This window comes from Microcaecilia unicolor, chromosome 1 (genome assembly GCF_901765095.1).
Source record: "Microcaecilia unicolor chromosome 1, aMicUni1.1, whole genome shotgun sequence".
In the NCBI taxonomy this organism is placed as follows: Eukaryota; Metazoa; Chordata; class Amphibia; order Gymnophiona; family Siphonopidae; genus Microcaecilia; species Microcaecilia unicolor.
In genome coordinates, this window is record NC_044031.1 from 579,862,186 (window position 1) to 579,885,346 (window position 23,161).

General features: G+C 45.4%; 1 protein-coding gene across 1 annotated transcript in view; it reads left to right on the forward strand.

The window, feature by feature from the left end:
• The window catches only part of FAM83A (family with sequence similarity 83 member A), a 60,003-nt gene extending 37,226 nt beyond the window's left edge, over positions 1-22,777 (forward strand). Inside the window, exon 4 of the mRNA XM_030190209.1 lies at positions 22,159-22,777. Within this exon, the coding sequence (XP_030046069.1) occupies positions 22,159-22,696 (538 nt within the window). The 3' untranslated portion in view covers positions 22,697-22,777. The remainder of the gene's footprint in view (positions 1-22,158) is intronic.
• The last annotated feature ends 384 nt before the right edge of the window (positions 22,778-23,161 follow it).

Genomic DNA, 23,161 nt, shown 5'->3' on the forward strand with positions numbered 1-23,161 from the left:
GTTTATTTTGTACAGCGCTGCATAACCCTAGTAGCGCTCTAGAAATGTTAAGTAGTAGTAGTAGTAGTAGTAGTGGGAGGATCCTCAATGGGGTGTCTTCGGGAGAGGTGGTGGCTTACGGGAGGGGGAGGATTGCGCTTGGAGGGATTTGGGGTTCAGAAGGAGGATGAATGCCCGGGGGAGGGGCAAGGTTGCCATAGTAGGTGAGTCGCACAGGACGCAGTTGTAGTTTGCTACAGCCCTGATTTGAGGACAGTGACTCAGTTGTCCTCCTTAGAGTGGCAGTCTGGAAAAACAAAAGGGAGAAGCGACTCACCAACACCTTCCTCTGGGTGAGAAGTTCTTCTCTATAGCACACAACAGCTGCCCTCTCCCAAGACATCATGCATATCTATCACATACACACAAATAATGAGAGCAATTTCCAAAAGTCATTTACCCACATTAATGGACTATTTGAAAATGCCCCCCCCCCCCGCAGGTAAAAGTATTAATTGATTGAATTTGTGTGGCTAACAGGATCCATTGTTTTGTTTTGCCTGCAGCTTGTCTTTGCTTCCCCTCCACCGAAGCTGCTGCCCTAGGCAGCGGCCTAGTCCTGCTTAATAGATGGGCTGACCCTGCAAATAGCTATAGTGCTGTTCCCACAACTCTTTGCAGGGGCGATGGCACAGATTGTACCCTCTCTGATATCCAGCTCCAGCTTTCTAGCTAATGTCTCTGATTCAGTGAAACTCTATGGGTCACTAAATTACTTCCTGGAATGATCCATTGAGACATCACTCATGGAGGTATCTCAGTCCCACTATGTAATCTAATATATTACAATATTCCTTTCCAACAGTGACACATTGCTCAATAATCTTTACATATTTCATACGTATTTGGTTTGGATATCGAAGACGAGGTTGAGAACCACTGAATAAAACAGAGCAATCATAACTTGTGTTGCTGATTGTTTTAGGATACACTACCCAAGGCTATTGCTCTAGTAGAACTTTTCACTAGAGGCCAGATGCACAAAGGTAGCCGTTAAATACGGCTGCTGTGGGAGAACTTACCGAGTTGCAAACAGCAACCGATGCACAAAGGGAATGGCATGCAAATGAGATGCACAGATCCCCCTTTGTGCATCGGTCACTGTTTGTGACTTGAAGCTGTCAGATGCAATTGACAGTTCACCACCACAGTTTTTCGAGTTGCGTGGGGGAGGGGGGTTCAAGAGAGGTTCCACCGTACTACAGCGGACCCCATCTCAAGCCCCCCCCATGCAACTCAAAAAACTCAGTGGTAGTCTAATGACCCCCTCCGCCTCCAGAAACCTCCCTGGTGGTCCAGTGGAACCTGACCCCGACACCCCCTGCACCTCCTCCTGGCCCCCCAAGCAATAAATCCCTGGTGGTCCAGTGGACTCCCTCTCGAGCCCTCTCCCTTACCAAAAATCTCCATGATGGTCTAGTTATTCCCTCCCATCCTGCCCCTTCCACATACCTAGATTTGGAGGCAGGAACAATGCCTCCTCCCTCCTGCCTCTGGGCCCGACTTCTCAAAGTAGTAGAACCTAGCCCCTGCCTGGTGCATTTTGAGATGCAGTGGGAGGGGCTAAGCACCTTATAAGGAAAAAATCCTCCTTATATGGTCCAGACCGGCCGTAAAATTTTGCACAATAAAGGTGAGTGCTCAGGTCTGTGCATTGCACAGAATGCTCATTTTAATACTAATGAGCTTGTTGAAATGCATTTGCATAGGGTAGTCGGTAGCTCTATGGGAGTGGTAAAAGGGACTCAGAAGAACCCCTGTGTGCATTACACACTAAATAACGTTTGCATTAGATAGGCTACAACCGATCTAAAACAAACATTCCAAGCACTGTAAGCTTTCTGCATGGGGTCCTGGGCGTAGGTGAACTAGGAGAGCAATTGCACTGGGCTGCATTTCTGACAGTAAGAATGGACCTCTTGCAGCTGAATGTAACTTTAGGATATCTATTCAGGAGGTATCAACATCTACTCCAGGAGCTGCATTTTGCATTCCAGTGTCTCCTGCTCCCAGCAGTATCGTAGCCAGGTTGAGGGCACGGGGAAGCAGAGAGTGGACTGCCAATGACGGCAGTGCATATTTTAAATACGACTGATCATGTGAAAAATAGGCACCGGCGCCATCTGAAGTCCGTTTGGGGGAGCGGCCGCTCCCTTGGTGATCCACTTAGCTATGCCTCTGGCTCAGAGATGCTTCGGATATGAGAACTTGATGTGGCATGTACATTTCCATCATGTGACAGTGCAGGACCGCTTTAGATTTAAAAATATGCTGCATTTTTAAGTGTTAGATAATCATTTCAGTTTTCAGTTTATTAGTACTTATATCCCACATTTTGCAACCATGTCATTTCAATGTGGCTCATATAGTTTTGTAGAAGGTATACAAATTTGATAGTTTTAAGAGGAGATGCCTCTTAGTTTAGTGTGACTACACTGTTTTGGGGAAGATGTACACATTAGATAGTTTTAAGAGAGATAAACAGGAGATAGATCCTAGGTAGATTGAATAATGCTAATAACGAACATTGCATAGGGTAAAGGGGTGAAATAAATATAGGATGGTTCGGTTCAATGTGTGGTGTTTGTGTGATTAGACAGTGGCATACCAAGGGTAGGGCGGTCCGCCCCGGGTGCATGTTGCTAGGGGGTGGAGGGAGCAGCCGTGTGGCTGTTGGCTCCGCTGGTTCCTTGCTCCCTCTGATGTTACTTCAGAACCGGCAGGGCCGACAGCCAGCACTGCTCCCAGCACTCCCAGGAGGTAAGAGCAATGCGCCGGGGGGGGGGGGGGAGGAGAATGGAGGTGATGCGCCGAGGGAGTGATGCACCGGGGTAGTAATGCGCAGCAGCGGTCTGCTCCGGGTGGCAGCCAACCTAGGAACGTCACTGTGATTAGGTACTATATGACAGGTGTAGTGGTCATTAGTGGGGAGAGGGGTTAGGGGACATGATGATCAGTGTTGTGTATGGTGTACAGCGCTGCGTATGCCTTGTAGCGCTATAGAAATGATAAGTAGTAGTAGTAGTAATAGGTGTTTCGTAAAGAGGCGAGTCTTTAGTCTTTTACGGAAGGATAGATAATCTGAGGGACATTTTATGTCCGTTGCTAGTGCATCCAGAATTTGGTTGCCAGTACCAGACTTCTGTCCTTTCTCCTACCAAAAATCTCCATGATAGTTTAGTAACCCCATCCCATCCACATACCTAGAGTTGGAGTCAGGAGGGCAGGAGCAACGACTCCTCGCTCCAGCCTCTGGGCCTGCCTTCTCAAAATGGTGGCGCCCCCTGCCCAGTACTTGCTCGGATGCACTGGGAGGGGCTAAGCACCATATAAGGAAAAAAATATGGTTCAGATGCTGTAAAGGTAGGTGCTCAGGTCTGTGCATTGCTCAGAATGCTGAACCCTAGTAGAACTCCTGAACCTTAAGGCTCACAAGAAAAGATCAAGAAGGATTACGGATAGAAAAGAATCTGTAATATGAGAAGGAAATAAGAAAAACTGTTAGGAAATAATAAGCAGGCATATAACTAGAATCAGTTATTACATTGCTGTGCAGTTATATTACATGCAAATAATCCTATTCAAAGTTACACACTTTTACCAAAAAGTAGTGGTCTAATCTATGCTTAGAGCATTGAGAAATGATTCATGGAGTTCCTGGGATATGAGTTTAAGACTTTTGGCTTCCGTGATTGCTCTTTGTTCCCAATGATCAAAGGTAAATGTGGGTGCTAGAGGTAGGGTTACCATATGGCTCCAGAAAAAGGAGGACACATTGATCCAGTCCAGGTTTTGCTTCCTTTGAAAGCAATGGAAGTAAAACCCAGATTGGCTCAATCTGTCCTCCTTTTTCTGGAGCCATATGGTAACCCTAGCTAGAGGCCACTAGCGCCGGTCTAGCACCCACATTTATCAGCGCACATATGATCAGATGGGTCTGATGTGGCAAACAGCACCAGAGCCAGGGAATTCTGCAGAGCCCATTTAAATGATATTTAAATGAGCTCTGTGATTTTCAACTCGTATGATCAGAACACAGTGCTCTGATCGTACGGGCGGAATAGCACCTTAACCCTACACCAACTCGAAGCTGGTGTTAGGTTAAAACTCCTCTCTTCCTTCATCCCCCCCCCCCCCCCCCCCACCCAAACCAGGCAACCCGGACCGTCACTGTCAGCTCGGGCTGCCACTGTCAGTCCCGTGGGTCCTGTAAACCTCCGCATGCAAGGAGCTGGAGGTCTGGTTGGCCTCCAACTTCTCTAACCCACCAGGACAAATATCTGAAAGTAAAAATAGCAAACAGTGCTTGTTCCCCCATTTTAATAAAAAATATGTGAACATGTTAGTTTAAACAAGTACTATAAACTCCATCAAAAAACAAACTTAAAGCTGATTAAAATGCAGTACTTGCCAGTGTTAGCGTGCATCCATTTGTCAGCGTCATCTGAGTCCCTAAACCTTGGCAGAGTATCTACTCCTTTTGAAACCAGAATGTCATCACTTCTGATGTGACACCAAATAACAGTTACAGACTTCAGCCAGAACCAATGTTAGCACAAAGTTAGAAGCCGTAATTATCAGCTTGTACTTCTCTGTAATATTGTTATATAGAGAGACTTAGTACTTAGAAGGAACAGAGAGACAGTCTATCTCTCCAGAGCTATCAGCTGTTGTGCCAAAGTCACAGATTTTCAGAAAAAAACTTTCCATTCAATCCACGAGTTCAAGTCTTGTGGTTCTTCAGTTCTTAAAGTAAAAATCTGTCACAATCAAGACTGTTATGGATTTGGTGAATGAATAGTTATTTTTTAGTCTAGAATATTTAAGGAAAATACCCTTATCTTAATGGTAGAAATTGCTTAGACTGACTTGTTCTCTCAGCCTTCACCCTTAACCTCAGGATTGTTCAGGCACTACAGGCAATAGCTAAAAGACAAGCTGACTGTTGAGGAATGTTTTCTTTGTCTTTCTTAGGCACCAAGTGATATATTTATGATCCTGGGATTGGCCATCTGTATTCTGTCTAACTCCTGTCTTTGTATTTTGTTATCCCTGAATAGAATGGATTCATTACCTCAGCTGTGGGTTAGGCTATAAAAATGTATCCATTTTGAATCATAGTTTAGAAAGGACAAATGTCTCAGCTGGTCTCTTCAACTTGTTAACAAGCTAATGCAAATCTAAAATAAATGACTGCAGTTCCGCACGCACCGTGCTCTGTAACTTGATTTATAATGCAGACTCAAAGAAGAAGAAGAATGACCCTCTTGAATGCAGTGTTCCACAGTAGGAACTTCTGTCCACTGGCGTTTTAGACAGCTTTTGTGTTCTGTGAGTCTGGTACGCAAGGGACGTGTGGTCTCTCCGGTTAGTGCCAGTGCAGTCAGTGGGGGAAGCTTGGGCGGACCAGGTACTCAAATGGTTAGCAGTGATATTCAGGCCACTAATCATTTAAGTAACTGGATAAGGTTAGGATGGCAAAAAAGCTGCCCTAACTTTATCGGCCAAGTTAATCGTGGACCAGTCTGAATATCGGCCGGTACGTGTTTAGCTTCCAGTGGCCATAGTGACCTGGATGTTCGATGCCATTGCCTGGACATGGCCCAGCATTGAATATCCAGGTTCAGTTCAGCCAGTAGTGGTCAGCGACTTTAAAACACCTAACAGCTGTGGGACTGAATATTACCCCTTTTGTGTTTATCTGTTTATGGTCAACAAATTACACAAAGAATTAAACTTTACCTCATTTAAATACACATACTAGGGTTGTACATCGATAATTTGAATTGCCCGATTAATCGCATGCTCCAAATGTAAAAGAGTTGAAATAAATTTAACACGTACTGTAGGGATGTCCCCAGTGTATCACCTTTTGTGTTCTGAGACTTATGAACCAAACTCTGACTAGGCCATAAACCATCTTTTTAGGACAATACTGTCATGGTTGCCTGAATGTTTCCTCTGTAAAGACACTGGCATTACAGAGAGCATCTCCACTTTATCTTTGGGTGTGAAGTTGATAACAAGACAGATTTACACCGACAGAAGTATGAGACAAGGCTTATGGGCCTTCTTGGTCGATGCCAGCAGTTGCAGGGAGTGTGTCTGAATCAACTATGGACATCATTGTTCTCCAGGCCTGCATTTCATCGGCTGGACAGGAGGAATGCGTGATCTGATTGGGTCAAAACAGTAACCTGAGGACAGTGGACAGAAGTCTGGTGCTGGACTTGAAGAAGAAGAAAGGAGAAGAATTTTTGTGTGGGACCAGAGTGGATGCATAGCTGATAATTCTGGAGAGATAGACTGTCCCTCTGTGCCTTCTAAGTGAAGAGGAACCACATCCACCTATCTCCAACCCTCCAGGATAATTTTTTACTCCAACGAAGAAAGGTCCAACCCCATCAGGCAGGTGGGGCTGGGGTGCTGGAACTCGACAGGGGCTTAAAAGGGGGGAAGGTGGAGGCTGGGGTGAGTTACTGGACATGGAGGGGAGGATGGGGCAAAGGAGAATCGCTGGACATGGATGGGAGGGGAGGGCAGGGGAGAGAGGAGAAATCGCTGGACATAGATGGGAGGGGAGGGCAGAGGAGAATCGCTGGACATGGAGGTTAGGGGAGAAAGGAGAATCGCTGGACATGATTGGGAGGGGAGGATAGGGGCAAAGGAGAATCGCTGGACACAGATGGGAGGGGAGGGCAGAGGAGAATCTGGATATGGATGGGAAGGGAGGACAGGGGAGAGAGCAGAGTTGCTGGACATGGATGGATGGAGGGAAGGGCAGGAGAAATGCTGGACATGGATGGAGGAGAGGGAAGACAGGAAGGAGATGCACATGGATGGAGGGGAGAGAGGAGACATGCTGGACATGGATGGAGTGGAGGGCAGGGAAGAAAGGAGAAATGTTGGAGGGAAGGAAAGACAGAGGAAGGAGACACATGCATATGCCTACCCTCGTACTTATCCTTCCATCTGCCAACACGGCTGCTGTATGTTATTATTCACATTTTATTTTATTTATTTATATCATTTATAACCCACCCATTAACTAGGCAACGAACAAAAAACACGCAGTTTGGAAAAAGGACCCCATAAAGACTTCAAAGAACATTTGTTTGTGGAGTAGTGTACACAGAAAACAATTACAAAGCAAAGCTGGTGCTACCAAAAAAGGTCAAACCAAAACCACAGATGAGTTTCATGTTGGAATATTTAGCATTTTGAGAAACCTGCTTAGCCTGCTCAGTGTCTTTAATTTCATGTGAACAAGCAGAAGCTAAAAGACTCGGCCTTACCAGCTCACTATCACTTGTTATTGATGGAGTTTTCACAAAGGATCCCTAGGTTAAGCACTGTGCAGCACAAGTCTAAAAATGTATGCACGGGGATTTTTTAAAACTAATTTTAGATTTTCATAAAGAGCCTTTGTTCTTACCGTTTTTGAGCTGACAGATATTTTTGGTTGAAGTGTCATACAAAAGGGAAGAGGAGGAGAAAGGAAGAAGTTCCAAGATGAAGAGAAAGTTCCAGTTCCCTTTTTTTCTGCATGACCTATTCATACTTTCAGCTTGGATTCTATCCTACTTTCTGAAGGAAAGAAAGAGATTATTTATTTATTTTTAAATATGCTTATATACTGCTTACTTTTCAAAGAATCATCCAAAGTGGTTTATAAACATTAGGGATGTGCAGGAAAAAAAAATGTCAGTTCATTTTTTTGTTATGTTTGTACCCCATGCTTTCCCACTCATGGTAGGCTCAATGTGGCTTACATATTGTATATCTGTACTTAATTGTACCTGGGGCAATGGAGAGTTAAGTGACTTGCCCAGAGTCACAAGGAGCTGCCTGTGCCTGAAGTGGGAATTGAACTCAGCTCCCCAGGACCAGAGTCCACCACCCTAACCACTAGGCCACACCTCTACTCAATTGTGCCTACTTTTTTCCAGTTCATTCTACACATTCATTTTAATAAAACTGTTTAATTCATATTGGAACCTTTTTAATGTGCTTAAATCTACTGTACACATTAAATCAATTTTGCATACACAAAATGTTTTAAGGCACACTAACAAACCAAATGCATATCTGTATCAACAAACAACACTTTTAGAATAACATTTTCCGGGGGGGGGGGGTGTCATGTCACGCTTTGAACAGGAACGGTTGCTAGCTGCTCTGCTCCTGCCACCTCTTCACAAATCCCGCATTAAAATCCTCTCAAAAGCTGGTGGTTTATCCTGGGTCAGTACAAGCGAACTAGCTACACACTTTGGGATCTGCCTCTGGATAGTCGTCCAGAGGCAGATATATGGCATCTAAATATATGGCATCTAAATCTGTGAGGAAAGAAAAAGAGCTGGCTGCTCGAAGACAAGATGGCGGTGCCGGTGAGTCCCGTGAACTTTTTGGTTGGATCATCATGGGCAGCGGAGATTGTTGCTGAAGTGACTAGTGCAGTGGAGGCGATCCTTGACAAAGAATTGAGTTCAATAGATTCTAAGTTGGAGCGCCTCCAGAGTAATGTGGAACAGCTAAGTCAGGACTTGGCGGTATTTCAACAGTGTACAGGGGACTTGAAAGACCGAGTTACAATAGTGGAGGAGGGGCAAACCAAGATGCAAAAACTGCTTGATTCTTATGCTGAGAAGCTTGAGGACTTGGAGAACAGATCAAGGCGAAACAACTTGCGCTTTGTGGGGTTGCCGGAGGTGCTGGGGGATAAAGATCTGTGAGCCTTTCTGGATCCTTGGTTAACGAAAGAACTGGCGCTCCCGGTCTCGGTGGGACCCCCACAGATAGAATAACATTTTCCATATCACAGTGTTTATGATATTGTTCTGAGTGTGTGCATTTGTATGCGTTTCATGTCCTACCCGCACCAAATTTTCAGTATGTGTCGAGGAATCAGCAGTATGTTTTAATCCACACACAGGTGATGACTTGTGCACGTGCATTCTGGAACGTAGGCTTCATTAGTCTGAATGGAACGTCTTTTTGAATATTGTTTTAGCAAATTCCAGCTGTCAGTGCAAATAATTAGTCGGTAGAAGATAAGGATAGATTATGTTTTCCCAGGCTTAGACATGTCAGTTTGATCACTTGAATTAGGGTTGTGCAGAAATGCACAGAACAATACTTATATGTTGTGTAATTCTGTTATTGATCCTTTGCTGAATCAGACTGTGACTTTCAGACTGTCATGTTGATCCTGCATGCCTTATAAATATATTAGACCAGCTAATCTTGGACACACTCAGAGTCCAAAGCTTTGACGACTGGTCTGGTCCATTTTTCTAGTCTGAATCCAGGGAACAGTTTTCTAAAATACTAGTAAAAAAGGCCCGTTTCTGGCTGAAATGAAACGGCGCCAACAAGGTTATCCCCCCCTCCCTCCCTCGGGCGGTCCCCTCCGAGGAGTGGAAGTAAGCCTATGTAGTCCACTGTAAGCAAGGAAGGCAATTAGGGTAATCTCTGTTTCCCCTGCGCCGTACAGCCGTCATTGCCATACACTCAATTCAAAGCAAACCTGTGAGGTGCTGCATCCATGTTGTCGTTCACCGTCCTCCCTTCCCTCTCTTAGTACAGAGGAGTGGAAGTAAGCCTATGCAGTCCAGTGCGGGTCCAAGTGCGGGGCTGGAACTTGGAGGAGAGGGAGGGCGGCGGTGTGGCGGCGGTTTTTTGAGGGCCGATTTTGCTTACCCACATCGCTGTCGCGCATTTGTTTCACTTTCCCCACTGTGCAACAAAACAACTCAGGCTCCAAGGGGCGGCGGTTTTTTTGCCAGCTGGGCGGCAGCAGTTCGGGAGAGGAGAGGGAGGTCGGTGGCGGTTTTTTGAGAGCAGTTGGCACACATTGGACACTCGCGGCTCCTCCCCTCTCCCTGACGTTTCCCTACTCCTCCACCTCCACATTGGATACTCGCGCCTCTTCTCCTCTCCCTGACGTTTCCCTACTCCACCTCCACAGTGGACACTCGTGGCTCCTCCCCTCTCCCTGACGTCACAATCTACTCCATGAAGGACACCACCACCAGAAGCCACCAGGCAGCCTCAGAACATTGGAGGTGAGCTTTATTATATAGGATGAAAGTGCTAAACCCCTCAGAAAAAAACTTCATTTGCTCCCATTAAAGGATCGTATCACATTCAAGGTCTGCACCTTGGTCCATAAAATCATTCATGGAGAGGCCCCATCATACATGTCAGACCTAATAGATTTACCAGCAAGAAATATAAGTAGTTCATCACGCACTTTTTTGACCCTTCATATAAAAAGGAGGCCAGACTGCCACTGAGAATTCAACCCTCAGCAGCTATGGCCATCAGACACCCAACTCCTGGCAGCAAAGGTAGAGAAAGTGACTCAGCCACCCAAAAAGGCCTTGCTCTTCACTTCCAATTCTCAAGGGTTGCCAGCAGGTCAGGTTTCTAGGATATACTACTACTACTGCTAATCATTTCTATAGTGCTACTAGACGTATGCAGCGTTGTACACATTATATACAGGTACTTTGTCCCTAGAGGGCTCACAATCTTTTGCTCCTGGGGCAATGGAAGGTTAAGTGACTTGCCCAAGGTCATAAGGAGCTGCAGTGGGAATCGAATCAAAGTTGCCAAGATAAAAGCCTGCTGCACTATTAGGCCACTCCTCCTCTCCATTAGGCCATTCCTCCTCTCCAAATGAATATGCATGAGAGAGATCTGCATGCCTACTAGTCTCATTGTAGGCAAATCCCTCTCATACATATTCATTACAGATATTCTTTAAATCTTATATGTTGGTGGCCCTTGAGGACTGGAGGTGAAGACCACTGTTATAAGGTATTAGGAATTGAGGCAAGGATGAGAGATGCAGGGGAAGGAAGGCATGTTGATGGAAGGCTTATCCAACTTGTGGCCCGCGAGCCACACCTTGGCCCGCCAACCTCATTTTCTTGGCCCGCAGAAGCTCCGGGTGAAGTCCTCCGATAGGATCCATTTCTCTGCTGCTACTGGGCTAACTGGGAGCCTGAGCCACACAGCACCAGAAGTTGAGGCTGTTCCCGTGGTATCAAGTCATATGACCTCAACTTCCAGTGCCATGCAGCTCAATCTCATGGTTAAACCAGTCGCGACAGACAAGAGGCTTCCATCAAAGAACTTCACCTGGAGCTTCTGCAGGCCACTCATGGCAGGGAAGCAAGTTACCAGCTCTTTTTGGCTCTTCTCTAAAATGAACACTGGTAATAAACATGCATATTCCAGTCCACATAGAACCTACAGCTCACTCTAGCAAATTATTTCTTTTTCCAATTTGTTAGCTCTACTATCTTTTTTGTCTAATACTGTATCCCTCCTGAACCAGAGAATAAGCCCCTCAGATGCAGTAAAAGAAGAAATTAAAGCAACCTTAAACTATAAATTGGTCTCTTTTTGCTCTGCAATAAAAGGCAGAGAGGAGCCCCAAACAGAATTTTACCTTCTTAAAACACTGGATTGGTTTCCTGTTGAATCCAAAAATAGATACCCATTCCCTTAGTATGTCACAGTGCACATAGTGAAACTTAAATGACTTTTCCTTTATCACTGTTACAGCATTATTATTATTATTTGTTGCATTTGTATCCCACATTTTCCCACCTCTTTGTAGGCTCAATGTGGCTTACAATACATCATGAGAAACAGAAATACATGAAAAAGTATACATTTAATGATAACTGAAGGATTTTGGGTAGCATGATAATGATAAAACATGATAGTGTTTTAACAAGCAAACATATTAAGAAATATTTAAGAAATATATAAGAATTATATAAGAAAATATACATTTAGTAGTAGCTAAAGGATCTTGGGTACCATGATAGTGAAAAAACATGGTAGTATTTTGGCAGGTTGACATACAGTGGTGGAAATAAGTATTTGATCCCTTGCTGATTTTGTAAGTTTGCCCACTGACAAAGACATGAGCAGCCCATAATTGAAGGGTAGGTTATTGGTAACAGTGAGAGATAGCACATCACAAATTAAATCTGGAAAATCACATTGTGGAAAGTATATGAATTTATTTGCATTCTGCAGAGGGAAATAAGTATTTAATCCCTCTGGCAAACAAGACCTAATACTTGGTGGCAAAACCCTTGTTGGCAAGCACAGCGGTCAGACGTCTTCTGTAGTTGATGATGAGGTTTGCACACATGTCAGGAGGAATTTTGGTCCACTCCTCTTTGCAGATCATCTCTAAATCATTAAGAGTTCTGGGCTGTCGCTTGGCAACTCGCAGCTTCAGCTCCCTCCATAAGTTTTCAATGGGATTAAGGTCTGGTGACTGGCTAGGCCACTCCATGACCCTAATGTGCTTCTTCCTGAGCCACTCCTTTGTTGCCTTGGCTGTATGTTTTGGGTCATTGTCGTGCTGGAAGACCCAGCCACGACCCATTTTTAAGGCCCTGGCGGAGGGAAGGAGGTTGTCACTCAGAATTGTACGGTACATGGCCCCATCCATTCTCCCATTGATGCGGTGAAGTAGTCCTGTGCCCTTAGCAGAGAAACACCCCCAAAACATAACATTTCCACCTCCATGCTTGACAGTGGGGACGGTGTTCTTTGGGTCATAGGCAGCATTTCTCTTCCTCCAAACACGGCGAGTTGAGTTCATGCCAAAGAGCTCAATTTTTGTCTCATCTGACCACAGCACCTTCTCCCAATCACTCTCGGCATCATCCAGGTGTTCACTGGCAAACTTCAGACGGGCCGTCACATGTGCCTTCCGGAGCAGGGGGACCTTGCGGGCACTGCAGGATTGCAATCCGTTATGTCGTAATGTGTTACCAATGGTTTTCGTGGTGACAGTGGTCCCAGCTGCCTTGAGATCATTGACAAGTTCCCCCCTTGTAGTTGTAGGCTGATTTCTAACCTTCCTCATGATCAAGGATACCCCACGAGGTGAGATTTTGCGTGGAGCCCCAGATCTTTGTCGATTGACAGTCATTTTGTACTTCTTCCATTTTCTTACTATGGCACCAACAGTTGTCTCCTTCTCGCCCAGCGTCTTACTGATGGTTTTGTAGCCCATTCCAGCCTTGTGCAGGTGTATGATCTTGTCCCTGACATCCTTAGACAGCTCCTTGCTGTTGGCCATTTTGTAGAGGTTAGAGTCTGACTAATTCACTGAGTCTGTGGACAGGTGTCTTTCATACAGGTGACCATTGCCGACAGCTGTCTGTCATGCAGGTAACGAGTTGATTTGGAGCATCTACCTGGTCTGTAGGGGCCAGATCTCTTACTGGTTGGTGGGGGATCAAATACTTATTTCCCTCTGCAGAATGCAAATAAATTCATATACTTTCCACAATGTGATTTTCCGGATTTAATTTGTGATGTGCTATCTCTCACTGTTACCAATAACCTACCCTTCAATTATGGGCTGCTCATGTCTTTGTCAGTGGGCAAACTTACAAAATCAGCAAGGGATCAAATATTTATTTCCACCACTGTAGTAGAGACAGTTTTGGATGAGCGTACATGAGTTTATATTTGTTGATCATTGTTGTATGCCTTATTAAAGAGATGAGTCTTCAGTCTTCTAAACGAGGGTTAGCAATGCCTTAGAATTCCTAACTTTCTGGGTTGAAAACGGTAACGGAATTCAAAAATGCGTGGGATAAACATAAAGGAATCCTGTTCAGAAGGAATGGATCCTCAGACGCTTAGCGGATATTGGGTGGCAGAGCCGGTGGTAGGAGGCGGGGCTAGTGCTGGGCAGACTTCTACGGTCTGTGCCCTGAAATGGCAGATACAAATCAAGGTCAGGTATACACATAAAGTAACACATATGAGTTTATCTTGTTGGGCAGACTGGATGGACCCTGCAGGTCGTTCTCTGCCATCATCTACTATGTTACCATGTTACTATGTTATTCCAGCTAGTGGGGGTGGGAGGGTTATATATAAGAGAGGGAGAATGGGACAAAGAATGGAGGGAGAGAGAGAGAGAGAGAGAGAGAAAGAAAGAAAGAAAGAAAGAAAGAAAGAAAGAAGAAAGAAAGAAAGAAAGAAAGAAAGAAAGAAAGAAAGAAAGAAAGAAAGAAAGAAAGAAAGAAGGCAAAGACTGGATGGATGGAAAGAGAGAGAGAGAAATGGGGCAAGGCTGGATGGGAGGGGAGAAAGAGAAAGATAGAGAAAAGGGCAATGCAAGATTAGGAGAAAGAGAGTGAGAGACAGGCTAATAGTGAATAGGAGGTGGGGAGGAGAGGATAGGCAATGCTGAATGGGCTGGAGAGACAGCAGTATGCTTTTCTGTTACTTGCTTTGGGTAAAGGTGGAATATAATAAAATAAATAAGTACTGCATAGGAGGAGAGAGAGAGAAAGAGGGAAACAGGAGCAATGCTGCATGGGGGGAAGCAAGAGAAAGAAACATGGTCATGAGGGTGCAGGGGGAGAGGAGAGAGGAAGAGAGAGAGAGAGAGAGAGACAAGGGCAATGTGCCAGGGACAGTGATAGACAGGGCCAACACAATTAGAAAGAAATAAATGGCCAGACAGCAAGGATAATTTTATTTTTAATTAAGGATGAAGTAATGTAATAGCTGTGTTAATCCACTTTAAAAGTTAATAAATATAAAGAAAATAAAAAAATTGGAAAATAAGATGACACCTTTTTATTGGACTTAATACATTTTTTGACTAGCTTTCGGAGGCCAAAACCTCCTTTTTCAGAACAGTACAGTGCAGTGGCGTAGCTACGTGGGACCTGAGGGGGCCTGGGCCCCCGTAGATTCCAGCCTGGACCCCCCTCCCGGCGAACCCACCCCTGCCGCCGCCTACCTTCACATTTGCTGGCGGGGGACCCCACTCCCCGCCAGCCGACGTCCTCTCCATCCGCTTCTGCTGTTGCATGCATTGCTGACGTCCTGCACGTTGTACGTGCGACGTCAGACTCAGAGAACAGAACGTCAGCAATGCATGCAACAAGAGCAGGAGCAGGACGGAGAGGACGTCGGCTGGCAGGGAGTGGGGTCCCCCGCCAGCAAAAGTGAAGGTAAGCGGCGGCGGGGGAGGGTTCGCAGCAGGAGGGGGGGGTCGGAAAAGACGTGGGGGGCGGCAATGGCGGCGGGGGGGGGGGGCACCGGGGGAGGGCTAAAATGTGCCCCCTTCCATCGGGCTTTGGATCCCCCTCCCACGGAAATCTGGCTACGCCCCTGGTACAGTGTTGTTATTGTAGGCTTGTCCTGACTTAAGGAAGGAGGTTTTGGCCTCTGAAAACTAGGTAAAAATGTAACAAGTTAGTCCAATAAAAAGGCATCACCATAGTTTCCATTTTCATTTTGTTTATTTATGCTGTAGCAACTGCAATATGTCAGTTTTCGAAATTTATATCTGCTGTCTATATTTGCGCAGTATAGAGGAATATGTGTCACTTTCTGTTTTTCTGATGTTGTACTGTGTGCTGAGTGTGGCTTCTTGTGTGGGGGGGGGGGGGGGGGGGGGGGTCAGGAAAATGCTGTACTAGGGAACTAGGCCTGTCTGGGATCCAAGTGTTAACATACTTGTATATATGTTCTGAATACAGTAAATATTGTTGCATTATTTTGATTTTTTTTTTTTTTTTTGGCACTTAATTCCTGGAGTGTGAGTATGTGGTTCTCAGAAAGAGCTTGAGTGCATGCACACACACGTGTTTTGGCCCTCCGAATGTTACAAAATATAAAATGTGGCCATTGATAGGAAAAGATTGGACAAACCTGGATTAGAGAGTGTGCAAGTGGGGGAAGAGATGAAAGTAGGGTAAATGCAAGGGGGAGGGAGGAAGGATAGAGCATTCAAAGAGAGGAGGGGGAATGGTAAGAAGGGTGAACACAAAAGGGGAAGGTGGAATGGATGGAAGGATGATTGCAAGGGGGAGGGAGGGAGGGATTGAAGGAAGACTGCAGGGGGGAAGGGAATGAAGGATGGAAGGGTGAGTGGGGTGTGTTGGCCCTGTCTATCACTGTCCCTGGCACATTGCCCTTGTCTCTCTCTCTCTCTCTTCCTCTCTCCTCTCCCCCTGCACCCTCATGACCATGTTTCTTTCTCTCGCTCCCCCCCCCCCCATGTAGCATTGCTCCAGTTTCTCTCTCTCTCTCCCTCCTCCTATACAGTAGTTATTAATTTATTTTATTTATATCCCGCATTTATTTATTTATTTATTGCATTTGTATCCCACATTTTCCCACCTATTTGCAGGCTCAATGTGGCTTACAGAGTCCTGTTATGGCTTTGTCATTCCAGGATGTCAGATACAATTAGTGATGTAAAAATATTAAATAAGTGAGAGCAGGTAACAGAAAAGCATACTGCTGTCTCTCCAGCCCATTCAGCATTGCCTGTCCTCTCTTCCCCACCTCCTGTTCACTATTAGCCTGTCCCTCTCTCTCTTTCTCCTGAACTAGCATTGCCCAGTTTTTTATCTTTCTCTTTCTCCCCTCCCATCCAGCCTTGCCCTGTTTTAATTTCCACCCATCCCATCTTTGCTCCATTTCTTTCTTTCTCCCCTGTGTCCCCTCTCCATCCTTCATCCATTCTCCATCTCTTATATGTACCCCCCCCCCCCCCTCCGACTAGCTGGAGCAGGAAACCAATCCAATGTTTTAAGAAGACAAAATTCCTTTTATAAAATCCTGTTTTTGTGCTGCCTAGGCTCCTCTTTGCTTTTAGTGCAGAGCAAAAAGAGACCAATTTATATCTTAAGATTAAGAGCGTAAGGTGAAGGGGAGAGATGGAGAGATATGCTTTTCTGTGAATTAAGAAAGGAGAAATGCACCATTATGTTTCACCATAAGTGTGCACTTTTCAACTTGTTGCTGTGTTTGGTTTGTATCTAAAGTTCATTTCATGCCTAGCTAGGGAAAAATGAGGAAGATTTTCAGTCTTGGGAAGAAGGTGGTGTTCTAATATTTGGCAAAAACAATCGTTAAGAAACATCTGTCATCACAGTGATTCAATCATTCAGTACGCCAGCTTGTTAAATCAGCAAAGGGCAAATTAATCCATCATGTAAAACACAGGGATGTGTTCTTTTGTATACAAATGTTTTGATCCTTGGTGTCTTGTTTCCCTGGCAGTGCCTTCCCTTGTGCACACTATTTATAACTGCTTTTCAAATAAATTAACATGCATAGAATTTAAAATGCAATTTGTGCAGGTTATTTTCCTCTACCAACCTAAACACATCCTAGGGAGCACCTCTTGACAAAATGGATTAAAGTGGAAAACTAAAGTGATGTCCATCAGTGTGGACAATTTTCTCAAAGCTAATTTATGCAACTTAAGCATCTTCCACCTGAAGAAATTGGCTTTCAGAACTGCCCTCTAATATATTAAATGAGACTTTGCTGGAGGGGGGGGGGGGAGAGACTAGATTCCAGTGGAGTAGCCAAGGGTAGGCCCGGGTGGGCCCAGGCCCATCCACTTTGTGCTCAGGCCCACCCAGAAGCAGCACACCTATGATGTGGCTAGCAGAGAACCCCAAGCCCCACCAGCCGAAAATTACTATCAACTGTCCCTCCTATATACCTTTTAAATAGCAGATCTTCGCCTGCAGTGAGCAGCACCTGATAGATACTGCTCGCACTGGTCCCACATCCTTCCTTTTGATGTATTCCCACCTATACAGAAACAGGAAGTTGCATAAGAAGGAAGGCTGTGGGGCCAACATGAGCAGTGTGTATTAGTTGCTGCTCGCTGCTGGTGAAAATCTGCTATTTAAAAGGTATGCTGGGGAGGGAGGATGTTTGAGTATGCAGGCGAGAGAGGGAGAGACCAAATCACTTGTGGGACAAGGCAGAGTTCTTCTGCCCACCCAAAATCAGGTGTCTGGCTACACCCCTGCTAGATTCAGTTGTCTATCTTCTAGGGGCTTAGAGCTTTAGGGGTCCTTTTACAAAGGCACATTGTAAAATGGCCTGTGGTAGTGTAGACGCATGTTTTGGGTGTGCACAGAATCATTTTTCAGCACACCTGTAAAAAAATGCCTTTTTACATTTTTGCTGAAAATGCACGTGTGGCAAAATAAAAATTGCATGCATCCATTTTGGGTCTGAGACCTTACCGCCAACCATTGACCTAGTGGTAAAGTCTCACACGGTAACTGGACAATAACGACCTACGCACGTCAAATGCCACTTGGCACGCATCCAGTACGCGTGTCTGAAAATAAAAATTATTTTTCGGATGTGCATATCGGACGCGCACCAAAAATGAAATTACTACAAGAGCCATGTGGTAGCCTGGCGGGAACTCCATTTTGGCATGCGTTGGGCGCGCATAGATGCTTATGCAGCTCAGTAAAGGGGCCCCTTACTGTGTGACCCATTTCAGGAACTCATGGGCTGATGCTCAAAATGTAACACTGGCACTAGAGGCAATTAGTGCCAGCGTTAATGAGCGCAGAATGCTCAGAGGGCTCTAGCACAGGAGACAATCAGGCTTATTTTTCGAAAGAGAAGGACGCCCATCTTTCGACACAAATCGCAAGATGGGCATCCTTCTCACAGGGTCGCCCTAATCGGTATAATCAAAAGCTGATTTTGGGCGTCCCCAACTGCTTTCCATCACAGGGGACGACCAAAGTTCCTGGGGGCATGTCGGAGGTGTAGCGAAGGCGGGACTTGGGCGTGCCTAACACATGGGCGTCCTCGGCCCATAATGGAAAAAAAGGGTGTCCCTGACGGGTATTTGGACGACTTTACCTGGTCCAGTTTTTCTTACGACCAAGGCACAAAAAGGTGCCCGAACTGACCAGATGACCACCAGAGGGAATCGGGGATGACCTCCCCTTACTCCCCCAGTGGTCACTAACCCCCTCCCACCCTCAAAAAAGAACTTTAAAAATCTTTTGTGCCAGCCTCTATGCCATCCTCAAATGTCACACTCAGGTCCATCGCAGCAGTATGTAGGTCCCTGGTGCAGTTTTAGTGGGTGCAGTGTACTTCCAGCAGGCGGACCCAGGCCAATCCCCCCCCCCCCACCTGTTACACTTGTGGTGGTAAATGTGAGCCCTCCAAAACCCACCACAAACCCACTGAACCCACATCTAGGTGCCCCCTTCACCCGTACGGGCTATGGTAGTGGTGTACAGTTGTGGGGAGTGGGTTTTGTGGGGGGTTGGGGGGCTCAGCGCACAAGGTAAGGGAGCTATGTACCTGGGAGCAATTTCTGAAGTCCACTGCAGTGCCCCCTAGGGTGCCCGGTTGGTGTCCTGGCATGTTAGGGGGACCAGTGCACTACGAATGCTGGCTCCTCCCACGACCAAAGGGCTTGCATTTGGTCGTTTATGAGATGGGCGTCCTTAGTTTCCATTATCGCAGAAAATCAGAAACGACCAAGTCAAAGGACGACCATCTCTAGGGACGACCTAAATGTCAAGATTTGGGCGTCCCCGATCGTATTATCGAAACGAAAGATGAATGCCCATCTTGTTTCGATAATACGGGTTTCCCCGCCCATTCGCCGGGATGTCCTGCGAGGACGTCCTCAGGAAAACTTGGGCGTTCCTTTTGATTATGCCCCTCAATGTGTGCGCCAAAGATTAGTGCAAATAGCATGCAAATGTAGTCAAATGGATGTTAATGAGGTCATTCCCTATTTCCTCCCAATGCTCAGAGAACAGCACACAAAACATAGCTGTCTTTACTGCTGAAAACCTAATGCCAGCTCGGAGCAGGCGTTACGGTGTTTGAAGGGAGGATTTCTCATGATTCTTTCTTTAAAATCTGTCAGTTTTTATTTAATTTGGAAGTAGAAGAAAGCCCATGCAAGTCCCTAAGCGCTACTAGTGAGAGATTAGTGTGTACAAGTCAGAGCACACCAGAAAGAGAAAGCACACATTGGCGCCTGTTTCTTGCGCTTAAATGTAAGCTTTCCAAGTTAAAAAAATTTTTTTTTGAAAAGTTATATTTAAAGGTGCAGAAAACAGGTGCTAATGTATGCTTCACTTTCAGGTTTGCCTGGTGCATGCGCACAAGAGCTGCGTTTACTGCAAAACTCTTCTGTGCATGTCCCGCCCCCCCCCCCCCCCCCCCGCTTTCACTTTTACAGCATGCATATAATTTGCATACCATTTCCTTTGAGCATTGGTGAGCTTGTTTTCTGAGCTGTTGGCTTTACTGCAGGAGTTCTGAGCTTTGGCCCATTAGACAGGAGGCACACCCCTTTCCCCCCACCCCCACACACACATCTGGGAGGAGGCCAGAGCCCAAGGTGGTGGGGGGCACATTTTGATGTGCCGCCTCACCAACCCCCCTCCGCCCCACCGTTCCCTGTCGCTGCAAATATCTTGGCTGGCGGGGGTCCCCAACCCTCACCAGTTGAAGCCTTCCTTCAACACCAGCCTCCGGCACGGCCGTGTTGCCTGCCGTGCTCTCTCTTCCCCTCACGTCCAGCACACTCCTTTTAGTGAAATTGACCTTGCTCAGTTTCACAAAAAGGAGCGTGCCGGACATGAAGGGAAGAGAGAGCAGAGGAGGCAACGCGGCAGTGCTGGAGACTGGCACTAGATGATGGCTTCAGCTGGAGGGGGTTGGGGACCCCCGCCAGCAAAACCAGGGGCCTAGAAGAAATTTGAGGGGGTCCAGGCCCCCCTAGCTACGCCACTGACACACATACTTCTCAACTCTTTCTCCCAGCTTCACACTCCCTGAACTATTTTCAGGTTTTGCAGATCAACTTCCTGGCTTTATTATTCTTATAGTCACTTTTAGAGGATAGTACTACAGCAGAGAGTTCAGGCTTCTTCTTACCTTTATAAAAAAAAAGTCCACAGACTCCTTTACACTCATATCTGTGTCCACCTGAAGAGAGCTATGGAATGTACATGCAGTGTTTGTGTTGTAGACTAGGACATGGTAACCCTCCCTCTCCAAATGCGAAGGCTGAACAGGTTAAGCTAGATTTTCTACCTTGGCAGATCACTAAGGAGGCTGATTTTTTTTTTTCACTTTTCTTTAAACAGGATTCTAATTTCATTATTGAAATTGTCTAATTCTGATGTTAATGAACATTACTGCCGTTGAAGTTTGTTCTTAAGGCAAATATTTTAAGGGGTTTTATAAACAGCTTTGTTTTATTGCTATGACATCTGAAGAAGGAGTCTGGGTGGTCTCACTCATGGTTTTTTTTTTCTTTTTTTATTGCCTCAGAGAAGGTCTAAACAACTCATAAAGACTCCTTCTTTGTCCAGGATCAGTACAGGCTCCTGTGCTCTTCTTTCATTCCATAGTTCTGGATCAGGTGTTTATTTTTTGGCACCCTTCTTTGGAATAATCTCCCTTTCGCTTTGCATTCATAATCTTTATGGCAGAGGTTTAAGATTGGTTTGAAATCCCCCCCCCCCTTTTTTTTTTTGCTTTGGCTGTTAAGGATCATTGAGACCACAGGGTTCAGAGATGGTGATTATAAATTAACACCCTTCCAGAAAACTTGCTGCTCGTTTAAATGGTTATAAATGTTCTAATGAATGTTCTATTTGTGTGACTGTTTCCATGTTCTATTTTTTTAATGGAGTTTCTTTTCTGCTAAACATTTTTTTTGTACATTGCCTTGATCTACATGTTAAAAAAGGCAATTTATCAAATACTAATAAACATAAACATGCGTACCAAAGACATTGTAAAGCAAAACAAAAAGCACTAAGAGCCTTCAAAAACGGAACAGTTCTTTAATTCATGGATTTGACATGGCCCGTGTTTCAGTGCACAGCGCCTGCGTCAGGGGTCAGGCTGATAACTGTTGTTATAGCCAAATGTATTGTACCTTCAAAAGCTCAAGGTCACGCTGACTTTGAGCTTTGGAAGGTACAACACATTCGGCTGTAACAAGAGCTATCAGCCCAGATTTGGGCTCGCTGCATCAGGCATACATTTGTCTTTATGACCCCTGATGCAGGCACTGTGCACCGAAACACAGCCCACGTCAGGTCTATGAATTAAAGAACTGTTCTGTTTTTGAAGGCTCTTGATGCTGCTTTTTCTTTTGCTTTGTGTGGTTTGTACTTTGACACTCTCCATGTTGCTGTACTAAAGACTTTGTGCCATTTTTGTTGTGCTATGTGAATAACTAGTTTGATAGCTAGATTATCAGTTTGTTTGTCGACTTTCTTGCAGCTTCACTTGGCTCTCTGGACAAGTTCACCGCAACATTCTTTCCAAGTTCTCTGGCCAAGCAGTGGAGCTGTTCGAGGAAGAGTTCCGCTTCCTTTATGGCTTGTCCAAGACAGTGATAGATCTAAAGTCCCCTGCGCCAGCCACTCCTGTCCTGTTGCGTGAGAACAGCACCACACAGAGCATCCTCACTGACAGCAGCAACCGGGAGAGTGCCAACACAACATCTGAGCCTTTCAGTAGTTCATCAACCAACAGTTTCTCTCAAAACAATCAGCCTCCCACGTCACCAGTGTACAGTGTCACCAGTCCCACCTCCCCACTGCAGAGAGTTAATTCTTTCCATGGCTACTCTGCACTAGTATCGCCCACCTCCTCAAGCAACAGGCAGACCACCTACTTCCAAAGGCAATATGCTGTAGACTTGCCAACGCTATACGCCAATGCTAACATCTATAGGTCCGTGAGAAACAGACCAGAGGAGGTCTTGTCAAGGATGACCTACAACTGGAGGTTCCTGAACAAACCTACAGTAATGTGACTGCTGAACATGGATTTTTTGGAGGGGGTACTTGGGGGCACTGAGTACCAGCACCTTTTCCATTGTCTGCTAAAATTGACCTATGGACCCCAAGTTTTAATGAAAGGCTCTACACACCAATTCTGCCTTGTCATAGATTCTGTGACTGTTTTCAGGGGTGAGTCCCTCGGTGATCACCCCACCCCTGAAGGGTGGCCTAGCATTTGAGTACCGGCACCTTTTTTACTAGAAAAAACACACTACTTTACTAGAAAAAACATAACTACTTTCTTTGTTTTACCAAGCAAATGTACAGTATTCAGATTCTGAAGTACTAGATGGCTCTATATCTATGTTATGTTATGAACCTGCTATAGAAATATTAAAATGATATGTGGGTCTATTCTTGCCTTCAGCATCACATCTAGTTTAACAAATTAATCCAAGAAATACAAGGCCAGAAACCAGGAGTTACTTATTACTTCA